Below are 27,995 nucleotides of genomic sequence, written 5' to 3'. Positions count from 1 at the left end.
GTGATAAATATGGATTATTTTGAACAGTTAATCATGCAAAGCCACTCTAGTAGAGTCCAACAATGGAGCTGGATATGAGTGTAATAGAGCTCCCTTTAAGTTGATGTCCTGAGTAGAGTTGAAACTCCAAGCCAAAGGCTAAGCTGATGAGTTCCTAGACTTGATTTCACAGCATAGTACTGGTCATTTGTTAAAAGGGAAACTACTCTGGAGTTGTGCAGGTGTAGCTTCCAATATGTCTTAAAATCAGCCTTTTTCACATAAATAATAATGCTGATGAGTAGAGGAACCAGACACAGCATACAAGTGATACACCATTTATTAGATTATCTCACACATCCATTTTTCCCCATACCAGGTTTCCTTCAGTGCATTTCAGAGACCTGCAAGACAACCAGCAGAATCCAAAAACTAGGAGGATGTCAAAACCGTTAGTAAAAGTGCTCAGTCGAAGTCTCGACGTCAAGCATTGATTTTAAAAAAAAAAAGAAAAAAGAAAAAGAAATCAAACACACGTTAACAATACATACATCATTGCATTGGTCAGATAAGTAGGTGATGAGTGCCGTGCTCCTTGCTGGACGGCACACGCACATGAAGAGTTTACATAAGGCACCGAGATTTGAAGGGGGTAGCTTATCAATGGCAGGGTGGCTTTCTGCTCTCAGAACGTGTTGCTTTAGCAGGGAGGCGATACATACAGGATATCATGTATACATCACAGCACGGTAGAGTGGAATCAAAGAGGAAAACAAACACTGATTGAACATGAAGTACTCAAAGTGACTCCAGAAATAAGAAGGGCAAGCTCGGGGATGGACACACATTTAAAGAAAATATTTATTTACATTACAAAAGGAAGCAAATTTGGTTAAAAGCTTTCACAACAGACATTAGGAAATTTAAGTGAGTTTGCAATCATGCTGCAGGACTTTTCCAAACACTGCAAAACCACAAAGAAAAAAGGCAAAAGACATGAAGAGTGGCATAGCATTTTTTTTGTCCTTTTAAGAAGCATTCACCTGCAACTGAATCATTTAATTATTTAATAAAATTTGCTAATTTTCAGTCTACAACATGCTGTTCCAGCAACGTGAACTTGTCAAAAAAAACAAACAAAAACAAAACCCACATCAATATTAGCATTCAGCATTAAATTGAGAGCTGAAGCTTTGAAAGGAAACTTTTTGTGTTTCTAAAGGAATTTATAGTGATCATCAACAAGGGCGTACACTGACTAAACTTGGCGTTAAATTCAGTGTACATGTTGGCTGGTTACGTGCTCATTTAGCTCTTTTAAAACACTGTTTTTTGGTCTGACCTACTTACCTAAAACTCTGCATCATAGTTGCTCACGAATGCACTACTAAGCACTTACAATGGGGAGTGTCAATGTGCAAGTTTTGTTCTTTTAGTGGTCTGTCTTCTTGAGAATTATTTAGCTTGTAAAGTGCAATTGCTGAATAGTGCCACAAGGTGGTGCCTCCTTCTGCTGTACAGACCTGAGGGGTGTACTATGAAGCAAGATGAAAGGATAACAAGCTAAGTTTAGCCTAAAGTCAAAGTCTTCAGCATCACAAAGGTGTGTGTGTGCGGGGGGGTTCAAACTGGATAAATCACCATGGCAACTTATGCCAAACAACCTGGTGTGGAGCAGGTTATTTTCAGAGCAGCGCTAATCTTAGCTATTGGCTCATCTCAGCTATTAGCTAATGTCAGCGATGTGCTAATCTGTTGCCATTAATAACTGTTAAAATGAAAACGTGATAAAGTAGGGAAGAAAGAAATGAGAGAAACACCCTTCAGCCTTGCCAGGGGTTGATGTTGTGTGTCCACCAGAGGGCACTCTGCAACTTCCCGCTGGCAACGTATTGGAAGCCACAAACAATAACCAACTGATCCAAGCAGACTGTAACAGAGTAATCCATTACTTGTGACAATAAAACAAGATTATTTTTGAACTGCAATGCCCTTAGTAACGGCTAATAAACAATCATACATAAACATTAGGGAAATCTCAAGAAAAACTAACCAATATATCAGATTATTTAAGTCATGAAATCCAATAACGTTCGAAGGTTAACAAAGTTGATTAGTACAACAGATGATCTGTGAACGTGTTTTTAGGTTGTTGAACTTGCTTTGTTGTACACCCCTCTGGAAATGTACGGTTGATGTTAAGGAAACCTCGTGGCACAATGCATTACTGAGGAAATGTTGCACAAACACAGCACCCACTACTGGACACGGTAACTATTTGGAACTGTTGGAGAATTTTACCCATCACCAAACCCTAAGATAGATCTGCTTACAGCTTAAAGGGGAGCTTGAACTAAATTTTATGATTTAAACCCCCCCCCCCAAAAAAACCCCTAATAGAGTCATAGTGATGCCACCAAGGACATCTTAGGCTTCTTACGCACACCTGGAAACCCCAGGCAACCTCTCGTCACTGGGGGAGGGGGGCATATTTCCAAACTGCTTGGGGAGTGGTTCCCAGCAGTTGCAAGGTAAAACTGATCGCAAAGCGATATAGGGTGCTGCACCAATAACCTCTTTGTTATTGCTTCGGTGAAAGGTCGTGAGTAGTTGGTGCAAAGAAACGTTGGGTGTTATCCAAACAGTCTCCCAACTACTCTCTGAGCAGGAGTGAAACTACGAATTGAGAATGTGATGCAAACCGGAAATAGACACCGTTCAAATTCAAAGTAAAAGTACGCCTTATTACTGAAAACATGTTTTAAAGGACTCAACTTCCACCTTGAGGGTGAGCGGTCTCTATTACAGGCTTGTTTTGCACTCTTCATAGTTTCACTACTGCTCAGAGAGCCATTGCAAAGTGTTTGCAGACAAGTTGGTGTCTTCCAAGCAAACTATAAGCAACATGTTAGAAACTAAAGCAGTTCTAGTGTACCTTCTTTGCAACTGCCAGCACCACCTACCAACTGGTGGTTGCCATCAGGTTGCCAACCTGTCTCTAGGCCTATATGACTGGGGCCTTTCCTTCAGAGTGACAAGATAAATAAATGTATAAAATGAGAGTAAACACATTAAACGCAGTGCAGTCTACAGTAAACAGTGAGTGAATTCAGTGTTCAGTATTCAGATGCCGTTATTTTTTAATTTTTAGTACTTTTCTTTAAATCTGTCATTTTAAAGTACGTAAATTTCTGTAAGCACTGCTCAATGTGCTATTTTATGTATATACTCTGGGAAATTGCCCCGTTTAATAATTACTCTGGGAGGCATCCACTAAATGTTTCTGTACTGCTCAGATCAAAACACCACGAGTAAGTAAATACATCCAGTGACAGAGGGAATGACTTCTGTTTTATCAGCTCAAATACACAGATTCAGCTTTATGAGATGTATTCTCCAGTTACTTGGGGATTTTCTTTCCTATTTAAAGAAGATATTCACCAAAAGTCCCTTTATCCTCAGGTGAGACCACAGTTTAAAAAGAGGAGAAGAAGAAGAAACCATATCCAGGCGGATCATCCGAGTCCAAACAGAGTATCATTCATCAGATCATCTTAAGGCTGTGTAAATAGAGTACCATTACCTGTACAAGAATATGTTTTCATTGACATTAGATTATTTAAAAAAAAAAAACCCTAATCTGCAGTACAAAAACTTGTACTCTTCCTGAACATCATGTGAGAGATTCGAGAACACCTTCGGTCATGCCGTCTCGGTCCTTCTCCCCCCTCAGCGTCGCATTCGTCTGTACGTCAGTGCAGGTCATGCTTGTCATTTCATAACCAACGGCCACATGCGTGTGTGCACGCAGACACACTCCGGCACACTCACACACTCACACACACACACACACACACACACACACACACACACACACACACACACACACACACACTCCTGAATCTACAATATCAACATCCAAGATAGGAGAGGGCTGAAGAAACTAGGATTTGAATGTAGAGTTTTTCCAAAGTGGCTTGTGATAAACCCAACCTTCACCCTGCAGGAGGAGAGACGAGAGTCAGTGTGGCATCACGTATCAGTGATAATGAAGCGTCTGCAGTGAGATAGCATAATTGTTTACCCTGATAAAGTTAGACAAAACACCAGACTGTTAAGTTGAGGCTGCAAAGTATTTGATTTCAACATTTTTGCCAAACAATGGGCATCAAACTAATGTGTGGAAACTCCTCTGAGAAGTTTTTTTTTTTTTTTTTTTTTTTAACTCATGCAATTCAAATATTTTGTGTATATAAGTTGTAAGATCTTCAATGTGGCAGTTATATGATTCAATATGACTTCCTATGCAGTAAATACCAGCTGCTGTATCAGCAGAAACCTAATAAATCACCACTGCTCACCTCTCTGTCAAAGTATCGGGTCCTCCAGGGGGTTTCTGTCTCGACACGGTGCCTCTCTTCTGTCCGCTGCCTCTCCTCGAGGACCGTCTTATGCTCAGTGGCTTTCTCGACGTCTTTCTGCCGTAAAGCCTCGGTCACGTGCTGCCACAGGCGCCTGCAAAGGATCGAAATGTTTCAGCAAACGCTATTAAATACACTGCAAGTTCGCTCCTTCAACTTCAATTTCATCTGACCTGGATTCAGTCGGTCCTTGCTTCTCTACTGGCCGCACGTGCTTCTTCGTCACAGGCAGCCTGGTGACGTCGACCACCCTCGTCTCTCCGTTAGTGAAGCTGAACTCCAAGACGCCGTTCCACTCGCCCTGTACGCGGCACACCACTGCATTGGTGGAGTTGTGCTTCACCTCTGCTGTTACCCTAAACGTGTGGTAGGAGGACCGAATTAATACAAACATGCAATTTTGAGGATTTGTTTAGATATAAACGCCCATCTTGGACACTTATTTTAAAGAGCTGCAGAACTGGCAATCAAAAACTCGTCTTACTGCCAACATCCCCAACTAGTCGCATCAGATGGCCGACCCTCCCAGAGTCTGGTTCTGCTGGAGGTTTCTGAATGTTAAAAGGGAGTTTTTCCTTCCCACTGTTGCCAAAACGCTTGGTCATGGGGTTATAGGATTATCTGTTTTCTTTGTATTACCGTAGGATCCTTACCTTACAACATAAAGCTCCTTGAGGTAACTGTTGTTGTGATTTGGTGCTATATAAATAAAACTGAATTAAATTGAATACTGTCATAGTATTGCTAGTAGTTCACCTGGTCACATAGTCAAGTTCGGTTCATTTAGAGAGCACATTTCATTGAATGAATGAAAGCATCGTCTCAATGACCAAATAAGGTCACCTCTGGGGGTTTTTCTGCTTTTCAGTTTGAAGTTAAACTTTTTTGTTTTCCAAGAAACGAAGCAGTAACTGCTTGGAAGTTGTTGCACTTTGGTGGTAAATAAAATTGAGCATCATCAGCATAACAACATAACTTTCTGAAAATGGATCCCAATGGGCAAAAAGGAACACAAGCTCATAATCTGATACGATTCAAACCACATATATTGATATAATGACAATCATTGCAACCACATTAAATACATTTCTTTTACTTCTTGTTGTGGATATAAAAACTAAGACTTACTTGTGTAATTTGCCTCCATAAAAGGGTTTAGTCTGGAAAGTAATGACTGCCGAGTAACCCGACTTGGCGCAGTTGATGGTGACTTTGCCGCCAAGTTCCACCCAGGGAACGGTGAGGATGGAGCGAGCATAGGCGCAGGGCAGCGTGAAGGTGTACTCCTCATCGTGCTCCAGCAAATACAGACAACCTGGAAGAATAAATACAGAAACAAGAGTTACAAGGTTTCTGCCAGTTGTAACAAAGAGATATGAGGGGTGTACTATGTAATGTATTACCCAGCAACAATAAATAAGAATACAGTCGAATCTTTCTTTTGTCTTTTTCCACCCTGTGGTATTAATAATGATAGAAATATCCAGGAAAATACTCAACCAAGTCTGAAATGTTAGTATTGCAACAGCCCTACCGCAGAAATGGTCAAAAGGAGCCTGCAGCCCAACAAGGATGACGGCAGGTTTAGGTCAAATGGTGATGGTTGACTGATAAACAACATCAAGAGCAGCTGGATCTCACAGCTCGGCTGTACCACCTAATTTTGATGCTGCCACCTGGTGACGGTAAACAGCAATGGCATGTAGACGACAGTCTGCAAAGCTGTGCACAGCCTCTGCACAATACCGACGCACAACCACGACACTTCCCTTATTTGTCTGTACTGGGTGACAGAGGAAATGACAGAGATGCTTCTGTGGTTGAGGCCCTACACAGTAAAGTACAAACATGTCCTGTCCTACATTTTTATTAACAAGGACAAGAGAGAAATACTTTTATTAAGAAATGCATTAATAGTCAAATGAGAATGTACACCAACTATGACACCTGATACACCAGAATTTAGTCCTAAATTAATTACACTGCTGCTTTTGGTAATAAGAGGGCTTTAAGATAAAACTAAAACCAAACTGAGGAGTAAGGGAGTTGGGGGCACCTCACTTCTATTGTCAGTTACAGCTGTGTATGGAAAGGCTTTTTTGGCACTGCGGCCTCGAGGTCTGAGGAGGAGGTGAGATAGCGACTTGCCAGCTCCACAGCACACATCATGATATTGTGCACGTGAGAAGAGAGCAGGTAACTTGCCAGAACTCAGCATGCTCCACCTGAGCCAAACAGATTACTTCCAGCAGTGAAAACACATCTGAGGCGGGCCATCTCTTGCTTTCTGCTACACGTGAGAAGTGAGAACTTTAGATAAGAAGCCAACCTGATTCTGCTGACGCCATCTCGAGTTCATGTGTGAAAACATCTAATGTTTCCAATGCAGCGCGCCCCTGAACTTTTTTAGACATCCAATCGAGGTGCAGGTGAGAATTAAAATGGGGAGAAGTCAGATCAGACAATAAATGCTCTACACTCTCTCTTTATTCAGCAAAGCCTGTGTGAATGAGAGTGTAGAGGAGCTAACCCCCCGCTGCACTCGCTGCTGGTGAGCGGGCCTCCTACATGTGCTCTATGTGTAAAAACAGCTCGTGTTTCCACTCCTGCTGCCAACCTCGCAGAACACAGTTTTTTTTAAAAATTGTGCTGCCTTACCTTCCCCCACCATCGATACCCCAATGGACATGCCCATGAACTTGCTCTTGGTCCACACATGTGTGTTCACACACATCCGCCTCTCCTGGCATTCGGCGTAGAAACCAGACACAGGGGGATGATGGGAAACCTGCTCCGCCACAAAGCGCACTTGGTAGGAGTCCTGGCTGGAAGCAGTGGGGTCGGGGCTTCCCTGTGAAGGCTCCTTGGAGGCGTCTGGTCTCTTGGGCACCTTCCAGGAGCAGTGGAAGGTCTCGCCAATGATGGGGTTGTAGGGTTTTTTGGCAATGGCGCCTTTGCGGCCCTCGTGGAAGGAGGTGAGGTAGTACTCCACAAACCGGACCATGCGGTCCTCCGGACTGCTGCCGTCTGTGATGGTCACAAAGAGATCCGGATGGGACATGAAGTCTGCGTACATCTCCAGCAGAGAGCGCTTCTCGAGAATGAAGGTGGGGAGGACCACCTACAAGTAAAATGGACAAGAGAAGAGATTTTAAATCACATCTTCTGGAACATACTGCATTAACAAACTGAGTCTGAGGATGCTTCTAAATTAGCTCAGGTTAGGCAGAAAAATATAGTGCAATGAGGAAGTGAAAAGACGTAGACAGGACGTGACCCTGCGGATCATGGGGTGTTTACTAGAGTTCCAGCTGAGGTAAGCCAGCGGACCCATGAGATAAATCAGAAACTCAAGAGCAGGATATCGAACTACGGGAACAAACTGACACTGAAAGATAAGAGTGTCAGCGTAAGCCTCGGGTCAGGGTGTTTAAGCACGTGTCCTTGACAACTAATTACCAAGAATGAGGAGCTTACTTCAACCATGACTCCTTATCCTGCCTCAAAATGTGGTTTTTAAACAGCTTCAATTACTTTCATGGGCAGCTTTAATTCGAATACAGCACTGTGCTACTAGATATCAGCCTCATCACAGGCTGATATTTAATAAGCATTTAACTGTGACAAATATCTGTTGCTGTCTGCATAGACAGAAATTCACATTTAACAATTACATTTTCATTGATCAGCCTTCCTGTTCTACAGGCCAGCTGAGTCGAGTCCCTTCGAGTTGTGCTCAATGACAGAGACTCATTCAGACTGATGGCGAAATGTTGGCAATCTGTCTGCATTTATAAATCAGACAGCAGTTATTTAAAGACCTTTGAAATCTCTCAGAGGGATTGCAGTCGGTCCAAGTCACACTGCAAAGGTGCAGGCGACCTGCGCAATCACTTTGTGATCAAACGTGGTCATGACTGTGCAACACCCTCAAGCTCTGGGCAACTGATTATCACCACAAGCTACAGTCAATTGCACAATGTGAAAAATTCAACTTAATCACCAGGCAGCCGCTGATTATTATTTTCTCTCTTTGGTGGATGTAAGGAGTTTGTCCTTTTCAGCCATTAGCTTGATCTGAATTGTCAAGCTAAGTGCGCCCAATGTTGGATAATGTGTTAGTTTGCTTAGCTAACATTATGTCTGGATGATGGTGCATGAGATGATCCCTTTTGTTCCTAGTATTCCAAGAGTATTTTAATTTATTTAACAAGATAAATATTTGTTGTCCCTGTATCGATACAATATCACAAAAATCACAAAAATATTGCGAAAAGATCTCAAAAAGCAACACATCAGGCCACGATCTAAAGAAACAGCTGAGAAACAAAGTCAGTCAAAGTCAGTTCTCATCCCAGGAAGGAATATTGTTCATCTGGATGTTGCTTTTTCACTGGGACAAATGTTTTGTCACTAGATCTGCAAAATGACCAAACTATAGGGATATAACTTTTTCCACATAGGACCAGGTAGGTCTGTGTTACTTTTTTGTTCCTTAATAAATGATTTAAAGAATTTAAAAGCTACATTTTGTATTTACTCAGATTATCTTTGTCTAATATTAAAATTTGTCTGATTTAAAACATGCAAGTCTGTCAAATATGCAAAAAAAGAAAAATCAGGAAGGTGGCAGATACTTTTTCACAACAGATGCAGGCAATAACCAACATGTCAGTGTTAAGCCATAGTTCTTTCTATTTTCTGTTAAACAGCTAAGTTACAAAGCACCAGTACACCAGTATCAGCGTCTTTGACCGTTACTGGACCATAAGGACTGATCAGGACACAATGACTGCAGTAAATGATGTTGATCTTTTTGTGTTACATTAGAAAAGTTTGCAGGGTTTGTTTTTTTTATAATGATGCATGAAAAGCACAGGAGGATTTATTTGAAAAAAAAAAAAAAAACAACCTAAGAAGTGAAAGGCAGTGTTTCTGTGTAACAGTTGCTGAGTCAAGGCTGAAATACGTGTGGAACAATCTTACCACATACTTTTAACTGTGTATCAGTACACTGTTAAAAAATGGTTTATTTAGCTGCAGATGAACATGGTGTGAACTCCTCATTTTGGTTTATTCTTTACCAGAATTCTGTGAAATTGCATTCAAAACCAATCAGAAGGGAATCTTGGCAGCATTTCACGCCTCACTGTGACGCAATGTGCTTTGAACTCTGTGTTTATTGATACAAGAAACTCCTCTCGCTCCGGGAAAATCCTCCTCTGTTACAGCCAAGCGAGCCTTATCAAAGACCCGTTCGTGCTGGCGTCTCAGAGGGATTGTTTTTGCTGATATGGGAACTTGACCTACCCGCGTGAGGTCCATCCCCAGCTTCAGCTGCGACAGCAGGTGTAGGATGACGCTCCGTTCCTCCTCCACGGCACCCAGGTCCTCCTCCTTGTCCGTAAAGGAGTCCTCCAATTCATCCTCTGCATCTATGTCTTCCTGTTCCTGTGAGGAGAGAGGAGGGAAGAAATTAAAGTTTTTTTGTATGACTGATTTTAAAACGAGGCAGTCTCACAGAGCATTAACAGAAAACTGCAACAAGCATGACACAGATAACCTCTCCCCTCTCCCAGTCTTACCCCGGAGAAATTGCAGGACTCGGGGCTGCTGAGCTCCAAGCGGTTCCCCTCCAGCGGGCCCTCACCTGTTGCGAAGCTGCCCAGAGAGCTGCTGCCATTCTTCAGGATGTCGGGCAGTTTGGGCTCCAGCCACTCAATGGTGGGTCCTGCAGTGGACGGGGAGTGCACAGGTGCAGGTTCAGAGGTACTCATGGTCCTACCCCTCCCTCCCACCCGACCGAGGCCCCCCTACATGCACAGGTAGCGCTAAGCTCGGCCCACCATTTACCGCACGGCGCCCCGCAATCGCCTTGCAGCTGACCGGGCAGAGCTTCTGCTCCTCAGAGAGCTGCCGTCGACCAAAAGAGTGTAACCCAACTCCTCCGTGAAGACAGGTATCAGGATACTCTGGAAGCATCCCCCACCCCGATTGGCTAAACCCTCTCAGTATGGCATCCCCCCCCTCCGCCCCCTTTAAAAGTACGTATAGCAGAGGACAGATCTAATTCAAATTCACCTTGTGCGTCAGAAGACTTAATCTGATTGGCTGCTGTGGCGAGTCCGGCCTGATGAAATATACATCGAGTAACGAGATCTGCTGTGGAAAAAGTGGGACGAGTTTTCCGGCATTTTAACAAAAGATCAGCGAGTCTCCTCTCCTTCACCTTACTGTATGATTTTTAATGTGAAGCTTAAAAACAGAGCTGTCCTCGAGGTGCTGCGGATGGATATTTAACCATCTGAGATCCAATTACCAGCGAGACAGGTGGTACAAACGGGGACAGGTGACCCCATCAATAATGCAGAATAATTCCAGTGTCCGGCCAAACTAACCGCCTAGATTGGGTGCAGACACTGCATGAGCAAGACTATGATTTGTTCTTAGGATTGCGTGCCCAGTAGAGACATAAATATTTAACACCCACTTCCCAAACATCATGTATTTACTGAACTTAAAATTTAACTTGAGTTTATATAGAATTTATTTAACCCTTTATTGAACCCATGGTCAATTTTACTGGTAAATATAAAGGGTTGGTCAATAAAGGGATAAGATGGAGGTGGTGCAGAGGGACAGTGTTTGGGACGACTCAGTACCACAGTAGCAGGTGATTTTGACCATAAAGCACCACGAGGGACTCAAAATTACGTCAAAACTACAATTGACAGGTGGCCAGAGGTTCCTTCAAGTTGAACAGGTGTGTTTCCTTCCCATTGTCACCAAGGGCTTGCTTATAGGGGGTCATATGATTGTTGGGGGTTTGTGTACTATTGTAGAGTCTTTACACTACAAAATAAAACCCCTTGAGACAAAGTTGGAATTTAGTGCTATATGAGTTCAACTAAATAAAGTTGCGTGTCCATGCTGCCTGAACACAATACAGCAATAGAAACCATGTCAAATGTGCAAACTGAGAAAGAAAATGTTTCTATGTTCTATGAATAAAATGCAGGTTTATGAGGTTTGCAGATCATTTTACAAGCCGTCCCACCTTTGTAAGTATTCTGTTTGTAGAAACTCGTGCTGGCCAAAAGCTCTCTGACTGCCAGCCTGGGTCCAGATGAACTAAACTGAGTTTGAGCTTTTAGTGTACCATCATTAATTAGCACACCCTTAACGTAATCCAGGTACTTTAACATATACAGTTCAACTTACGTGTTGTTACCTTTTGTGACAAACACAAAAGGTAACAACAACAACCCACCACATCCCTCCACGTACCTCCTAGGGAGCTTCTCTGTCGGGCCACCTGCTGCAGGTGGAGGATGTGCAGGCACTCATTGAGGCAGTTCATGGTGGCCATGGAAGTGGCCTTGAGCATCAGCAGGTCCTGGTCCAGGGGGGAAAGGCCAGGAGTCACAGGCAGGCCCTCAATGCCCTGCATCAGGTCTTTGTGCTGACCCTGGGCTTGGCTCATCATCTGGAAATACAAGGATGTCGTGGTTATTTTTAATAAGGGCAAAGCCTCACAGGACCGTGATTAACTACCTGTGCAGGCAGCTCTGCTGATTTTGACTCAGTGCCTTTGTTTAACTATCACATTCTGATTAATTCAAGGGAAAAACATATTTACACCTTGCTGATTAGAACAAAAACCTGCTGTATCCCACTCAAGTTAAATAAACATGAGAGTGCCCCCTTGTGGACAATCTGCAGCATTAAACTGGCTCAGAGAGAGACTACTAAAGCTCATGACTAAACAAATCTCAGTGAGCTAAAGTCCTGCTCTAAAGCGCCTCTTAAATATTTCACATTCACCGCTGCGTGCCTTGTAGGAACTAAATGTTTCTTGTACTTTTTGCTTGTACTTGGCCTCGAGTTTAAACTTTAATGAAACATTGTAGTGAGTGCCAGCACTGCTTTCTGTCTGCTCATCTTGTCCAAACACGGCGCCTTCATCCAGTCTTTTTAATCATCATAAAATGTAGCACGCAACTAGCGTCCCTTGGGATTTAGCCCCCACTGTTTGTGTCTTGGCTAAAAGTTCCCCCCAATCGGTGAGTTATGACTTCTTCAGATCAAAGTGTACCTCTCTTGCGTCCATCAGGTGGTCGGGCAGCAGGGACCTCTTACTGGAGTAGGCCGACGAGCCTCTGACCTGCGACCAGCCAAACAAAGAGGCGGGGTTTTGGCTGTGCCGGCGCATGGACATCGGGGAGCTGCCGCTGCCCTGAGACGCCGTGGAGTAACTCCGGGACTTTGACGGAGGCTGACTCTGAGGAACGGAGACCAGCACAGTCATTACATTTATGGGTCAGCGCAGTGTTTCTAGCTATAAATGAGACGGGGTGTATTGCACTACCATATTGTTTTTTCAAAATAAAAGCTTTCAAAAACATTTTATAAGCAGTGTAAACTACTGATATTTATCAGGCTTTTTCATGGCCCCTGAACTCCATACTGTTTCCTCAATTTGTAAGCGTACGTAAACAAACAAAAAGTTGTTTTTTTTAAATGCCGGACTAACAGCACAAAACATGCTGAAAGTATATTATTTTATAAAACACTTTTTATTTTATTTTAGTAAAAGGGAAAAAATCCTGTTATGTTTTTGGGTTTGTTTTTTTTTTCATTTTTTTTTTGAATCTCCAAAACTGGCCCGAACCTTTGGTTCAGTTTTATTTATATAGTCAAATCAACAATTGCCTAAAGGTGCGTCATACTGTAAGGTAAAGACACAAAGAAATAATACAAAGAAAACAGAAAACAGACAATCATATGACCCCTATGACCAACTTAAAAACTTAAAAGTCCAAACTTCTAATTTTTCAAAGCTGTCATTGGGCCTGGATCACCGTCTTTACCAGGCCAGCTCCGGCTCCCAGGCTCTGTGGTTTATAGCACTTAAAAACATTTTTCTTATATTTTTGCACATCTTTGCTCATTTTTCCTAAACTTGGCCACCTCCAGACCATTAAAATGGGCCACGGGCTGCACAGCAATCTGGAGATCAATATCCAGATCAATACTGCTGCTTGCTGCACTTACAAACAGGCTGGAAGCTGATATTTCTTTACATAAACACCGATACTGTTCTAACTCTGTTGGATTGCCTCCTTTGGCACATGTGAAAGGAAAACAGGAAACTGTCACATCCGCTCATGAGTCATAGATTTTGCTGAGGAAGTTTTTACAACACCCTAACAGTTTTAATACCAAAGTACTGTCCGGCTGTTTCACTGCTGCACATTTATTGACAGATCAGCAGCCATTTAAGGGCCTTTAGAGCCTAAAGGTGTGCAGCAGCATGGGTTTTCTGCTCCAAAAACCAAAAAAGACTAATGAAAGAGCATTGTGTCACTGCTCATCAGCACAGAAAAAAAATGATGATTTTGACTTTGACAATGATGTCAAAGATGGACTTTGAAGTAAAACATAGCTGTTCATGGTTTACAAGCCTTTAAAGACAGACAGGACTGACTGAGCTGCTGTCTCTGGAGTGCACATTTCACATCGGATGAGTTTTTCAGGTTTTTACTATAAACTTCTTTTTTTTTTTAAAAAATCTGCAAATATGCTAATATGCAAATCTAGATAAAGATCCTGGACATGAAGGTAAAGTACAAAGCTTCATGCATCAAGGCAGCCATACGCCTTTAGCTTTTATTTTGTAAGCACACCGAGTTTTGAGCTTATGAAAATGTGTTTTCTGCACAGTCATCACTGCTCGCAGACACAAATATCTGCACAAACTGCTCACACAGCTGCAGACGCATTATCTGATAAGAGCTTACAAAGCAAACTTTAGCACGATTTCATGCCAGTCAGACTTCCTTCTCTTTCCTTGTTGCTTTAGTGGTGCTTCTGTGGGCTTACAACATTGTCACTTCTCTCTCTGCTTTCACGTGTTTCCTTACAGAAAAATGGTGGTGTGCCCGTCTACAAACTGCATGCAGCGATCACGACCCTTCTAATTTAGAATCGGTTAGATTTAGTAAGAAACACACAGATCGGCCATTACCTGAGCCATAAATCTGATGGAGATTTTAACTCATCCTTTCAAGGATAAGAATATTTCCACAGACATAATGAGTGCAATGAACTCATTGTTATGTTCAAGAAATCAGTTTGTGACATCGTGTGTTAATCTTCTCAAAGCAGCCATGAGTTGATGAGTACACTGTGGTTATAATTTTTGCTGCAACCAAATGTTGCAGCAAAAATTGAGACTCATCAGATCAGGCAATGTTTTTCCAGTCTTCTATTGTTCAATTTTGGCAAACATGCGTGAACCGCAACCTCAGTTGCCAACAGGACAAGAACCAGATGTGGTCTTCTGCTGCTGGTGAGATGCTCTTCTGCATACCTTGCTTGTAACAAGTGATTGTTTTGAGTTACTATTGTATTCCTATGAGCCTGAAGCAGTCGGGATATTTTCCCTCTCTGATCATTCTCTGTAAACCCAGGAATTGGCTGTATGGGAAAATCCCAGCAGATCAGTAGACCAACAAACCAAGCAACATTCAAAATCACTTAAATCACCTTCTTGCTGATGCTCAGTTTGAACCTCAGCAGGCCATCCTGACCATACTCTATGTGTCTAAATGCATTGAGCAGCTGTCATGTGATTGGCTAATAGGATACCTCTATTAACAAGCAGTCATCTGATATATGGGGTTTTCTCTGTATTATTGTGGAGTCTTTACGTCTGTGAAGGTTCTCAGTCTTCCAGGTCATCGTAGTCCAAGGAGCTTGGAAAGAAAAGCGTGGAGTCTTCACCTTACAATATAAAGTGCCTTGAGGTGACTGTTGTGGTTATTTGGTGCTACACAAACAAAATTGAATTGAACTGAACTACTGTGTCATTATATCCAACAAAAGTGTAACAGGCAGCCTGCCTCAACTGATTTTTATTTTTGACTTTTTTGTTTTTATCTTAATTATGCTTCTTCTTTTAAAGATAAATTTTTAAAACTATATATTCTTGACAGAAGAATGATCCAGTGTAAACCAACCATGGTACAAATTATGGTCATGTGCCTCTTTTCAGGTATAAACACACTCGGCACTGTCAGTCTTACCTTCCCCATGGCCTCTGTGTGGTGCTGCGTGCAGATCTGTAGCCTGCTGACCCAGTGCTGCCTCTCTTTGGCATCAGAGGCTGACACACACACACACAGACACACACAGACACACACAGACACACACACACAGGAGAAGAAGAACACAACCTTGTTACAGTAACTCTACAGTAATCATACTCAGCATTGATTCCTGTGTGCTTCTGCATCACCGGCAGCAGATAATGGAAAAACATCCAGATCAATACAGCAGGAACAAGATGGAAGTTAATGAGAGCAAGGCTGAGCTTTAAAACAAAGAAAAGAAAAAGTAGAATGGAGGCATCAATAAAAGGTGGAGAGCTCAGGAAGGAGCACAGAAGCACCAGCTAAAGCCAAATTAACTTAGAGCACTCATGGCTGCCAGATCCTCACCCCTGAGCTTGTACTGCTCCCCACTGATGGCATTGACAGTGAAGGTATGCGAGTCCTCATCACTCGGGGAAATGACGGCCCCCGCCAAAGGGAGCATGCCACGGGGCTTCTGTGGCCGTGACTGCTCATTGACAAAATACTCAAGCAGGCCCGCCTCGTTGTTCAAGACAAAGAACCTGAAATCAAACAACACTGGCTTAGTCTGCTGTCCATGATATGACTTTTTATCACAGTCACACCTTACATTTTTGTTTGGTAAGTTAGAAACACATAAACACACACACAAAGGTACTTTGTCCCTATAAAACTGTAAGGTCTTTAATGCTCATTGAGATGACTTATGTCACATGAAGTTGGGTCAGAACTCACCTGTACTGCCAGCCTGTCACCAGGTTGGTATATTTCATCAGGTAGCCATCAATATTCTCCATGTGATCGCTGGTATTATGGGGCAAAAGGAGACACTCATAAAATGATACAGGCAGTGAGCACACGCCCATAAACACAGCAAGGTAAATACACAATTCAATCACAGAGCATTCCTCTGACTCAGCTTGTATACCTGAGAACCAAATACACACTTAAACACTACTGAAAAAGAGTAGGTTGTTGTGCTGTCCGGGTCAACGAAGTGCTCCTGACAACACTAAATTAGCTGCTAGCGGAACAAACTAACCTGTACTGCCAGCTTTTGGCACTCGCTCTCCCCGAGCTCGGGGTCCTGTTCTGGGGATATACATCCAGCTTGCCTTCGTTTTCCGTGATTCGGATCGTCGTGGTTTCCCCTTGCATAGTCACTAGCAACGACACCTCCTCTGGACGCAGCTTGCTAGCGCTAAGCTAACCTGTAAAGCCAGCCAAGTCTACAGAGCTGATTTTTTTTAAAGGACGGAGTCTCTCTTACTGGGAGGTCATCGCTTAACGAAAAGCACCACCGAACAGGCTACACACGCTGGACTGACAACTGGCCGATGACAGCTGAAAAAACATGGTCTGATCTACTGGAACTGGGAGTAGCTAACAGACTGCTAGCTAGCCTGATATTTACTGGCTTCGGTTGGGGACACGGTCATGTGACTCACCTTACAGGAGCGTTTCCGCATTGAGATATATAAGATATATAAAAATATAATCATTTATGATAAACAAAAAATCCATCCAACCAAAAAAGAAAACAAACAATAACAACAAAAAAACGTAAAAGAGGCGTAAATGGTAAAAAAAAAATTGAGGGGATTAAAAAGCCGCAATCTAAAACGGAAATAAATGTTTTACATAATAATTTTATAAAATATTATCAGATTTTGTGTATTAAGTAACAAGAAAGAACAACAAATAAATTAGTTTTTTGTTATTTTTATACTGACTGGTAAGTATTATCTGAAAGAAGGAATTATAACCTTAAAAACATTTATAATATATTTTTGCATTGTTGTAGGTGAAAAATAAAGTGAATAAATAATTACACAAATAGGCCACATATTATCCATATTTGTTCCCACTAATTTATTATTTGATATTTTTTGTATACGCTGAACATGTGCAGACAAGTACAACTTTAAAGATATTAAACAGATGCGTTTTGTGTGTATAAATATTTTGACAAATATGTAGTGATGGCCAAATGAAGCTTTCCGAAGCACTGAAGCTTGTATTGAAAAACGGTTCATTACTCGAAGCTTTTCAACACAGTCCTCTCCGGTGACATCTGGTGGTGAAAATTTTGAAGAGCAGCTTGAATCTGCAAAATAAAACGGACTGCTCAATTATCACTGCTCACTCAAGAGTGGCGTTCTCTCCGATATTGGGCCACCGTTCCGTTGCTTTGAACATGTAATTGGTTTTGTTTTCTCGATTGGGGGGCTGAAAAAAATGTAATGCGTATTTGCGTAATACATTTTGATCAATAAACTTTCCCTATTTAAACATGCACTATGGTGTGGCCTTTCTTTGCTCATAACTCCTTGATGTTGGTAAATACAATAAGTGAGCAATATATATAATATACATATGAGAATGCACAGCACATTATGGAGTATGCCCCTGCTGTGAAGTCCTGCCTCCATCTACTTGTCATTTAATCACAGCTGGACAGGTTCATACAAAATATTAGATGAGGCCAATTGTCCTATACATATTTTTGACCTAGGGGTGGGATTGATTGTGAACTGGAAAGGGAAAATGCTTAGGGAGCTGAGTACGGCTGCATCGTCACTGATTTGTAGAATCATTTTGATTCGATACAGGATCCGATTCAATTTGATTGGAATCTGGAAAGTTTTGCCTCAGTCAGAAATATTACAATTCTGATCATTTAACAGTATATATCCATAATTTCGTATCTATTAAAAGAAAGCTGACACATATGAGACTTAATTAGAGATGTAAACAGAGAGTTATGAAACCTGCAGCTGCAGAAGCCAGCGAAAAAAAAGAGGCAAACACAGCGCGGACCCGACGACGCACCAAAATCGGATTCTGGCGCATCGGGTCCGCGCTCTGTGTTCACGTTTGTATGCAGAATCCGTAAACCCAGTTACTGTTTTAGCTGTTTGGTGTTTGACGACATGTTGTGAGGTTTAACCTGAGATGCTGGCGTTTCAGGCATAATAACGTTAATTTACAAATCGACACGGGATTTTAATGAATCAATATCACTTTATTCCATTTAGCATGGATTTTAATCAGAAAGGCGATAATCAAAACCCACCCCTAATCAAGAACTTGCAAAGTAAAAACATGCTCTATGTCAGGTAGCCCTTTTGTTATTTACAGTTAAAAAGAGGATTAGTGTTACTGTGCGCTGGCTGAGTCTGTTTCTTTTCTTAGAAATAGTTTCTCCTGCCCTGGAGAAAATCCACTTGCATGGAACAGAAGAGGCTGTGGAGTGCAGGAACTACACTGCAAGTTGGTAGATATGCAGGTATTCCTGGGTCCTGCAGATTATCACCTAAAAACAATAAACAAAATGATTTTCTAAACTGTAGCAATGTAATGTACGTATAGTGTCAAATACATTTTTGTAGTCTTCATTAGCTTTAATTCACATGGAAGTGTTCCTAAAGTCATATGCTGTCATGATATTTACATTATGAAAACATGATTTTGGACATTTCAGGTTTTTCACTTCGGCAGATAAAATGAATTGAGCAAAATCAACTCAAAATATTCCCACACGCCAGAACGTCCTCTCTTCCTCGCTGGCTCCATATCTGTCAGTGGAATGATCACCTCTTCGCTCTCTGTCACCCTCAACACACTCCACGAATCCCGTGGATGATTCACTTCCTTATATCCGTTTGAATCAGGTACCGAAGCAGTTACGTACGTAATGAAGCTTCGGACGTCACTGGTCACGTGACTTTTGCCAAACGAAGCAAGCCTCGACACAGTGCTTCTGAACCAGTGTGTTGTTTTTTTCGACACACGCTCCGGAGCGCCAGCTTCAAGCGGGCCATCACTACAAATATGTAAAAATGTTTGATAGCCAGGAGTGTTCAATGATGGGCTGAATCATATTTATTTAAAAAGAAACGCGTTATTAATCTGCTTTGTTTTTAATGTTTTTCATACCTCGTTTTTAAATATAATGTATAAGCTAATTTACGTGTTAAATTAATTAGGGGTGTAGTGGTTTTGTTTTTTAAGCGGCATCCTTTGTTAGCAAGAGCTTTATTTTGAAAAGCCCAATGACCGGAAGCGCCTTTAAAATACGCTTTTGTTATCATGAGGTAGTAATGTGACTGGCGGTATCCCATATTTCCCGATAATATTAAATAATAACTGGCCTTTAAAACGTTCGCTTTAATATAGCGGACTTGTTGCTGTTGCATGCAGTCACCTTTAAACTCGAACCTGAATATGGGCTATGAAGCTTTCAAAAACAGTGGAGATGTCTAAACGGTGGAGATGCGTGGAGAAGGCTTTGCTGCTTATGAACTGCACATAATAAGAGGTGTAGCCGTGACAGTAAGGGCGTGGTAAGAGAGTAGCAGCATTTTCAGGGCGTATAAGGAAGTTAAAGACTGGGGAGTAAAGGACAACAGGCTGTATTTGCAAAGCGCTCACTGTCGGAGTTTCTACTTTTAAAAATGCCCGGAAAGAAAGTTTGCATCGTTGGATCTGGAAACTGGTAACGTTTTTCTGTATCTTTTTGCCTCTTTTAGAAGTAGGAGTTCCCTTTTTTCAGCCAACTGAAAACTGATCGCTGATTTTGTCGTTTACTGGTTGCAAACCCGCTGTATTCATAATCTAATAGGCTTATCTTTACCTCTGTCCTGCACATCAGAAAGGAAGATCTGGAGCTGTTATTTACAGCCTTCCTCGATTGCTTCTAAAGAGCTGTTCGTGTAGTAGCATCCTGCTTTCTAAAATAAGGGTCTTGCAAAATAAAATCCATACACTCCTGTAGAGTACCTGTACGGAGTACCTGTGAGTACCTTTTGTGGTTCTAACTCTTGGGACTACAAAGAGTTCTCCCTTAAGGGCATGTTCCTGGAAGAAGTCCAATTCCAAGCCTAAGCATGCTTTTTTAGCCTTTTCAGGAACATGCCGTACTTTGTGTACTCACTTAATTCCCAGAGCTTCAACCTGTGGTTTTGGGTTAGGCTCAGTCCTGGCTCTCTAACCTGATCTTTGTCCCTCCCTCAGGGGTTCTGCCATTGCCAAAATTATCGGGCACAATGTCAAAGCTTCCAACCGCTTTGACCCAATGGTGAACATGTGGGTCTATGAAGAAATGATTGACGGGAAGAAATTGACAGAGATCATCAACACCGAGCATGAAAATGTCAAGTATCTACCAGGCCACAAGCTGCCCAAGAATGTGGTAAGTGCAACAGTTACAGAAGCATCATCTGTAGATTATGCAGTCCGGTTTGCTAATTACCGCAATCTTGAAGCACACGACATTGCACCGATAAGATTATTTAACTTTTTTAAAAGGAACAATGCAGTTTGACATGGTTCCAATACCATTGCTAATTTCCTGCCCTTGTCCCTTGTTGGTCTTTTACATTCACAATGCTCAAACAGCATAAAACTGCAATGCACTGTAATACACAGCGATACAATACATACACATACTGAAAAAATATAGCGTAAGAAAGATACATTAATAAATTAATACAATTAACCAACCTTTGACCTTTACTCTAAAAGATTTGATATCTGTAATCAAATTGATTTCAATTAGGAGTGTGTTTCATAGCTGCTGACCGTCCATATTTAGATCTGTGGTGTGGTATTTTACAGTTATGATTCACAATCCTCCTCTTACTGTTTTGTTATTGAATGCAACTAGAAAGACATCCTGGGGCCAGACTATTTATACACTCGAAAACTAATTTAAGAAAATACAAATGAGTGCATTATATTTCATTAAAATGTGAGAATAATGCCACCAAACTGGCTTTTGAGACATTATTTGCAGTCTTTGGTTGTATAAAGTTACCACATGCTTAATTATAGATCATTAAACTTGAGTTCAAACTGTCATAGAATATGAAAAATTAGAAAATATCATGGAATCTATAAATAACTAAGCTGCTGCAGTGGGTATGCAGTGTCATCTTTAAATAGTTCAGATTACGGTGCGCTCCTTAATAAGTTGGAGGTCAGAAATGTATTCTATGGAACACCCACCTTACTCGAACTTCCCACTCGGGAAGTCAGCGCAGACCAACATACCCAAAGTTACTAATCCAAGATGTTGGCACTGAACCTAAACTGTAGTAAAACTGTAAACTTTTAATCTGTGCTGTCACTGTTGTGTGTTTTTTGACTCACTCAGAGCACTTCTCAGGCTCTGTTTATGGCTGTGTGTTTTAAGTGCAAAAACATAAGAATTATGCTGAATTGCTAGTGATGTCTGAATAGCTCCACCTTGATAAGAATTTTTTTCAAACCTGTTCTTCCTGTTTTTTTTGGTTTTTCTGGAACGTGCTAACTCAGGAGAGACATAATTCCCAAGTTCCAACATCAAGTTCCAAGTGGAACGCTGCATTAGTCATAATTATCTTTGCATTATTCCTTACATGCTTATTAAATATTTACCAACGTTAATGAAAAACGATATACCGCAGATACATACTGCCGTAAATTAGCATTAAACTAGTATATATATCAGTGTACAGTGATATATACGGTTGTGGTCAGAAGTTTACATCCACTCGTCATGGGCATGAATATCATGGTCATTTGGGGCTTTTAATGATTTCTCTGACCTGCCGTTTTTCCAGAGTGGATTGAGTGTACAGCATACATCTTTAATCACTTAAAAAAAAGAATTGGGTGAAAAGTTTGAATTTATTTGGATTTTATACAGGGTCTGTTAGTCATGATTGATCATTGGTGATCATGACTGGGCCTTGGCTTTGTTAAGAATTTGTACAACCCTCAGCAACACATATTAAAAGATTTAAGTGAATACATGTATATATTTAAGTCTGTATGTATACTTTTGATCCTGTGTGGGTTAGAGGAAATCCAAAATGAAGTGTCTTGCATACTGGCACTGTATGATTTGGTTCTGTATGAGGACTAACATGCTGTTGTCGGCTCACTAGGTGGCTGTTCCAGACATCACAGAAGCTGTTAAAGGAGCAAAGATCCTCGTCTTTGTAATCCCGCACCAATTCATTGGGAAACTCTGTGATCAGATGAAACCTCACATCGCAGAGGGAGCTATCGGGATATCACTCATCAAAGTAAGACCCTGTGACTGTTCATGTCACATTTTCTGCCAGCATAAAAGGGGAAACAGTATCCTAACCACAGCTTCTTATTTTTCTGCGGTCATGGCATCATGAGTTTTTTGTATATAATACAGAGACAATCACATCCTGTATGTGTCACCATCATCTCAAGGCCAAAAGCCCATTCAGGGTAGAGGTTATGTTTTAAATTGTTGATTATTGTCATCCAGGGCATTGATGAGGGACCGGAAGGACTGACGCTAATCTCAGACATCATCCGAGAGAAACTACAGATTGACGTCAGCGTCCTGATGGGAGCCAACATCGCCAGCGAGGTGGCGGATGAGAAGTTCTGTGAAACCACCATCGGTTAGATACTTTGTACAGCACATGTGTAGATAAGTTGCAGAGGAGGTTTTGTGGTGGTCAGACAAGCTAGTGCACAGTTACTTCCTGTTTTAAGTGTTGCTGGAGCAATTTAGCACTCTATGTTTAATAAACTTCATTCACTACAGGAGCAAGAAATGAGGCAAACGGCCACATCTTCAAAGAACTGATGCAGACTCCCAACTTTCGCATCGCTGTCGTGCGGGAGAGTGACACAGTGGAGCTCTGTGGAGCCTTAAAGGTAAACAGATGTTTCCATAGTCAAATTCTCCTTGTATAATGGAAAACCTTAAAATGTTTGCACCCTTCCCCTCATGCATTACTAGAATATTGTGGCGGTCGGCGCTGGATTCTGTGATGGCCTCGACTGTGGCGACAACACCAAAGCGGCGGTAATCAGGCTTGGCCTGATGGAAATGGTTGCCTTTGCCAAAATTTTCTGCAAAGGCTCAGTGAGCTCTACAACCTTCCTGGAAAGCTGCGGCGTGGCCGACCTTATCACCACTTGCTACGGAGGACGAAACCGGAAGGTCGCAGAGGCCTTCGTCAGAACGTCCAAGGTGAGTCAGAGAGGACAGTCCATCGCAATTATTGTTTTTCAAATAAGAGGAATATAAGTTACAAAAATCCAAATCCAAAGGGTAACTAAATGTTAATTATTACAATGTAAATCAAATATCTACTATTAGTATTAAGAGGAAAAAATCAAAGTTATTGAAGTGCACTACTGTGCAGTTTCAAAGGTCTTTTTTTATATAAACATTTAGCTTTAACTGTTCAGGAATTACAGCTTTTTTCTTTTTACACATAGTGCCGCATTTTCTGAGACTCAAAAGTAATTAAACAGTTGACTGTTGAGCAGTTTCAGAGACATGTGAGTGTTGTTCACATTTGCATTTCACTCAAACTCTCGATATAATGTTAAAACAGATACTAATGTAAATGAGGGAGGTCATCACTAACCTGGGAAAAAAAATCAGAGAGACAGCAAAAACTGTCGTAGTGTCCAAATCAACAATCTGGTTCAGCAACACCAAAAACCCTCAAAGCTCACAGAAGATAACTGAAGTGGATGATGACAGAATTATTTCCATCGTTGAGAAAAACATCTTAATGGCATCTAACTAAGTCAAGAACACTATAGAGGAGGTACTTATATCATTGTCAAAGTTTACAAGCAAAACGTGCCTTTATGAATCGAGATACAGAGAATTTACAGGTGGTTTGCACAAAGAACAATAAACCCAGATTAGACTTTGCCAGAAAACATCTTGAATAGCCCGCGCAGTTCTGGAAACTATGATGAACTTGTAGTAGAACAATAAAAAGAGAAAGGTGTGTATGATTAGAGAAGCAGCTCATGATCTGAAGAATACTACATCATCTATCAAACATTGTGGTGCTCATGGTGTGGTAAGGGCATGAACTGGTTCACTGGTGTTTATTGATGATGTGCCTACTGATAGAAGCGGCAGGATTAATTGTGAAGTGTACGAGGCTCTACTCCCTGCGAGGATACAACCAAATGCTGCAAAACTGTTCAACCCCAAGTTAAAACCCAAGAGTCTCACAGGCAAATAAATAGATCTTCAATAACCAAGTCAGTCACCTAATCTCAACTGAACCAAGCAGCCTTTCAGTTATTAAATACAAAACTGAGGGCAGAGAGACCCACAAACAACAGCAGCTGAAGGTGGGTGAAGTAAAGTTCTGGCAGAGCGTCTCGAGAGGAATTTCCAAGTATTAAAAACAATCCTTGTTGGTCCATGTTGGTTTCTACAATTGAGACTGAGCCTGTGAAAATCGGGGACTGTATTAAAAAGGAAAACAAAGTTTTGTTTTCTTTTAATGGCTGTTTTTTCTGAACATTTAATGCAAAAAAAACTTAAACCTCTTGAATTAAAGCTGGAAGTCTGGACTGATTCATTCAAAATCCACTGTTGAGGTGCACAGAGGCAAGACTACAAAAATTGCATCATTGTCCAAAAGGTCTATGGACCCAGCTGCACTTCATTTAACTCTTTCAGTCAGTCATGTTTTCCTTCAGACTTTAAATGGGGCTGCAGCATTTTTATCTTGAGGAAAAGTGGCCCCCGTTGGGTTTACTCTATGAATAATTGAAGTGTACACAGAGGTAGCGTGCACACGCTATCTTTGATTTGGGTCATGGACGCAGTGAAGGAAGAAGTTTAAGGGCTCTAACCAAATATTTGCTGGGCAGTCTTTATATCCCCCTCGCTCACAGCAGTGATCATCGCGGCTCAGTTCATCTCACTGTCGCCTTCTTAGTGACTTTTCTGCTAGATTTAGCTCCCTTTCAAAGCCCCTTAGAAGCAGTTTTGCTTGTCTGCTGCTTGCAGTGCTCACTCTCTGGAGACCAAAGAATGGTATCCGGGACAGCCCTGAAAAGCTTACTGCCATCAACACAATAGATCTCTATCTGTGTGTCCTTTTTGTCAACATACTTGGTTGCTCAGCCTACGCTTTTATGTTTGCTCATGCAGTCTATCGCTGAGCTGGAGGCAGAAATGCTCAATGGCCAGAAGCTCCAGGGTCCGCAGACCTCCGCGGAGGTCTACAAGATCTTAAAAAAGAGGGACATGGTCAACAAGTAAGTCCACTAATCCTTTTACGTACAGTTACGTCTTTGTTTTATTGTTTTATATTAGCAGAACCAGTTTCCAGTCTGCTGGGTACGCCTTCATTACATTAATGGTTCAAGTCGGGCTGAATATTTACTCTGGCTGTGCTCTTCGAAGATTGGGATCGAAGTTATAAATCACAATTATGTTCTTGAAGTTTTGGTATTACCGGCAGCATGAAATCTAAATGAAACTAATAAGAATTATCAGCATTCCTGCTATCTGTAATTACCTGCAAACTGCAGTATAAACAGCCATAGTCCACACAAGCGCACACACACACACACACACACACACACACACACAAGTGTTTTCACTTATATCGCCTGATTACACCTCTGATTAGACCAGCAGCTGTGGGCTCATTTTTATCTTGAACCTGTCTCGGACAATAAAGGATATTAAAATCATTTATTTTTTTATAGCCAGCAGCTTGTTTTGTTCCTGTTCCTTGACCTACAAACAGTTCATTTGCAGTGTCCTCACATCAACATGCAATAAACTTTGAGTCTCCTTCCTTCTGCAGGTTTCCTTTGTTCGCAGCCGTCTACCAGATCTGCTTTGAGGGCAGACAGGTGAAAGAGTTCATCACCTGTCTGCAGAACCACCCCGAGCACTTGTAAAGTAAACGGGGTCTGCAGACATGCTCACTGCTGCTCCTTCAGTAGAGATTTACTACCACTAGAGGGCGGAAGAGAATCATCAGAGAAACGCACAATTTAACAAAACGATGACAACCCAGGGCACTTCATATTATCTCCGTCAGTGTCATTTAATCATGGCTCTTGCACAATATTTTCGCAGCATTTTATTATAAGTTTTGGGTTTTGCTTTTTTGCTTTTTACCAATTTTGCTTTTTTTTTTAAACGTTGTGTGGCGTTAATTTCATTTGAAACTGTGGCAGGGATAAACTACCATCAAAGGCAGACCACTCCATTTGTACTACTGCCAGAATCTGTCAGTAACTATTGTCGTATGTCACTACAGGAAGTATGTTTGTAACCTGAAAATCCAGCATATTCTTTTTTAACTCTGTATGTGGAGGTGGGGTTTTTTTTGTTTTTTTTTTTCAATAAAACCATTCATAACAAAACAGTCTTGTCATTTCTTGTTGAAATGGGAAGCTGGTATCCTGTCCTGTGTCTGCAGCTTTGTGACTGAGTGGTGTTTTAGATCCCACCGTCAGTCTGTGTTGGGCTGAAAGTGATTCCCAGGAGAGCTGCAGTAACCCAGTGTGAGAGAGCAGATTAAAGAACAAACGCCGTCCTTGTCCCTACATTTCAACCCTGTTATAGGGCAGACCGGTGAAACCTTTGATATTCTTTCAACTGTCTATCTCCATCTGCTTCCCATCCCTGTTTATCTCTGTAACATGTCCATATAAGTCACATATTATGTCTCTAGTCTCTGTTTATGTATTTATTACCTTAAAGATACAATCTGTATTTTTTAAAGGATACTGAACTTGTAGATATGCACAGATTAGCGTGTAATTACATCTTCCAACAAACTGACGCATCCTCATAAATGTGTTTATGGGTGCCTGTAGCTCAGGACGTAGAGCAGATTCTCTGGTAATCAGAAGGTTGGTGGTTTGATCCCTGGCTTCTCCAGTCTGCATGCTACTGCCTGATAATAACCCCAAATTGTTCTCTGATGTGTGTGAAGGTTAGATAGGAAAGTGCTTGTATGAATGGGTGAATTAGGTAAGTTGTATAAAAGTGTTTTGCGTGCTCAGATAGATTAGAGAAGCGCTAAAGAATCAGTACATTTGCATGCATGCATAGGAGCAGGTTTGCAGTTTATGGGAGCCACCACCATATTTTCATTATTGTTATTTTTTTTGACATTTAAGTTTTTATTGATTTTGCAACATGTATAAGAGAGAGAGAAAAAACAAACAAACAAAAAACACAAGAAAACTGCTGGTGTGCACCCCTGCCCTTACAAGTCTAAAAGAAAGAAAAGAGAAACTAACTAACAGTGGGTTCCAAGAGAAGAAACACAGAAATGGGCAAATAAAAATGACGGTAAAGTAACATTTGGACCGGTGGTCACAGTTAATAATCCTTCAGATTATGATAATATGGTCATGATTTCCTGTTTGCTTCAGATAGCTCCAAAAGTAGTCCCAATGTTCATCTTTATCTTCTGTATCGTTTTTAAGTTTATTCAGCATGGACTCATGGGAAGCAGTCTCTGCCATCCACCACCATATTTTAATAAAGCGGGCTGGAAGGACATCACCCTTTACACTAATGGTGTTTTATGTATGTAGCTTGAGACCAGCCACATACATATTGCACTAAAAGCTGAGGTGAAGGAATACCATCATAGGTTTCTGGTGTTGTGGACAGGCTGATACATTT

The 27,995-nt window shown here is 41.4% G+C and overlaps 2 protein-coding genes across 2 annotated transcripts; one reads left to right on the top strand and one right to left on the bottom strand.

Moving 5' to 3' along the window:
* Positions 1–301: 301 nt before the first annotated feature.
* LOC308393223 (oxysterol-binding protein-related protein 11-like) lies at positions 302–16,971 on the bottom strand. The gene is made up of 13 exons (XM_080876826.1): positions 16,578–16,971; positions 16,271–16,339; positions 15,902–16,077; positions 15,488–15,567; positions 12,496–12,681; positions 11,688–11,886; positions 9,986–10,131; positions 9,711–9,851; positions 7,059–7,521; positions 5,529–5,715; positions 4,574–4,756; positions 4,341–4,494; positions 302–3,979 (listed from the first exon to the last, which is right to left on the bottom strand). Exons 1-13 carry the CDS (start codon positions 16,691–16,693, stop codon positions 3,923–3,925), a joined length of 2,157 nt encoding a protein of 718 aa, XP_080732952.1. The 5' UTR covers positions 16,694–16,971; the 3' UTR covers positions 302–3,922.
* A 2,629-nt stretch (positions 16,972–19,600) lies between these two features.
* LOC308393649 (glycerol-3-phosphate dehydrogenase 1-like protein) lies at positions 19,601–26,719 on the top strand. Its single transcript, XM_080877602.1, has 8 exons — positions 19,601–20,033; positions 20,552–20,729; positions 22,468–22,608; positions 22,827–22,965; positions 23,112–23,224; positions 23,310–23,543; positions 25,488–25,594; positions 26,152–26,719. Exons 1-8 carry the CDS (start codon positions 19,993–19,995, stop codon positions 26,246–26,248), a joined length of 1,050 nt encoding a protein of 349 aa, XP_080733728.1. The 5' UTR covers positions 19,601–19,992; the 3' UTR covers positions 26,249–26,719.
* The last annotated feature ends 1,276 nt before the right edge of the window (positions 26,720–27,995 follow it).

Source organism: Rhamphochromis sp. 'chilingali' (genome assembly GCF_963969265.1).
Source record: "Rhamphochromis sp. 'chilingali' genome assembly, chromosome: 3".
Lineage (NCBI taxonomy): Eukaryota > Metazoa > Chordata > Actinopteri > Cichliformes > Cichlidae > Rhamphochromis > Rhamphochromis sp. 'chilingali'.
This window is presented reverse-complemented; position numbering and strand designations above follow the sequence as displayed.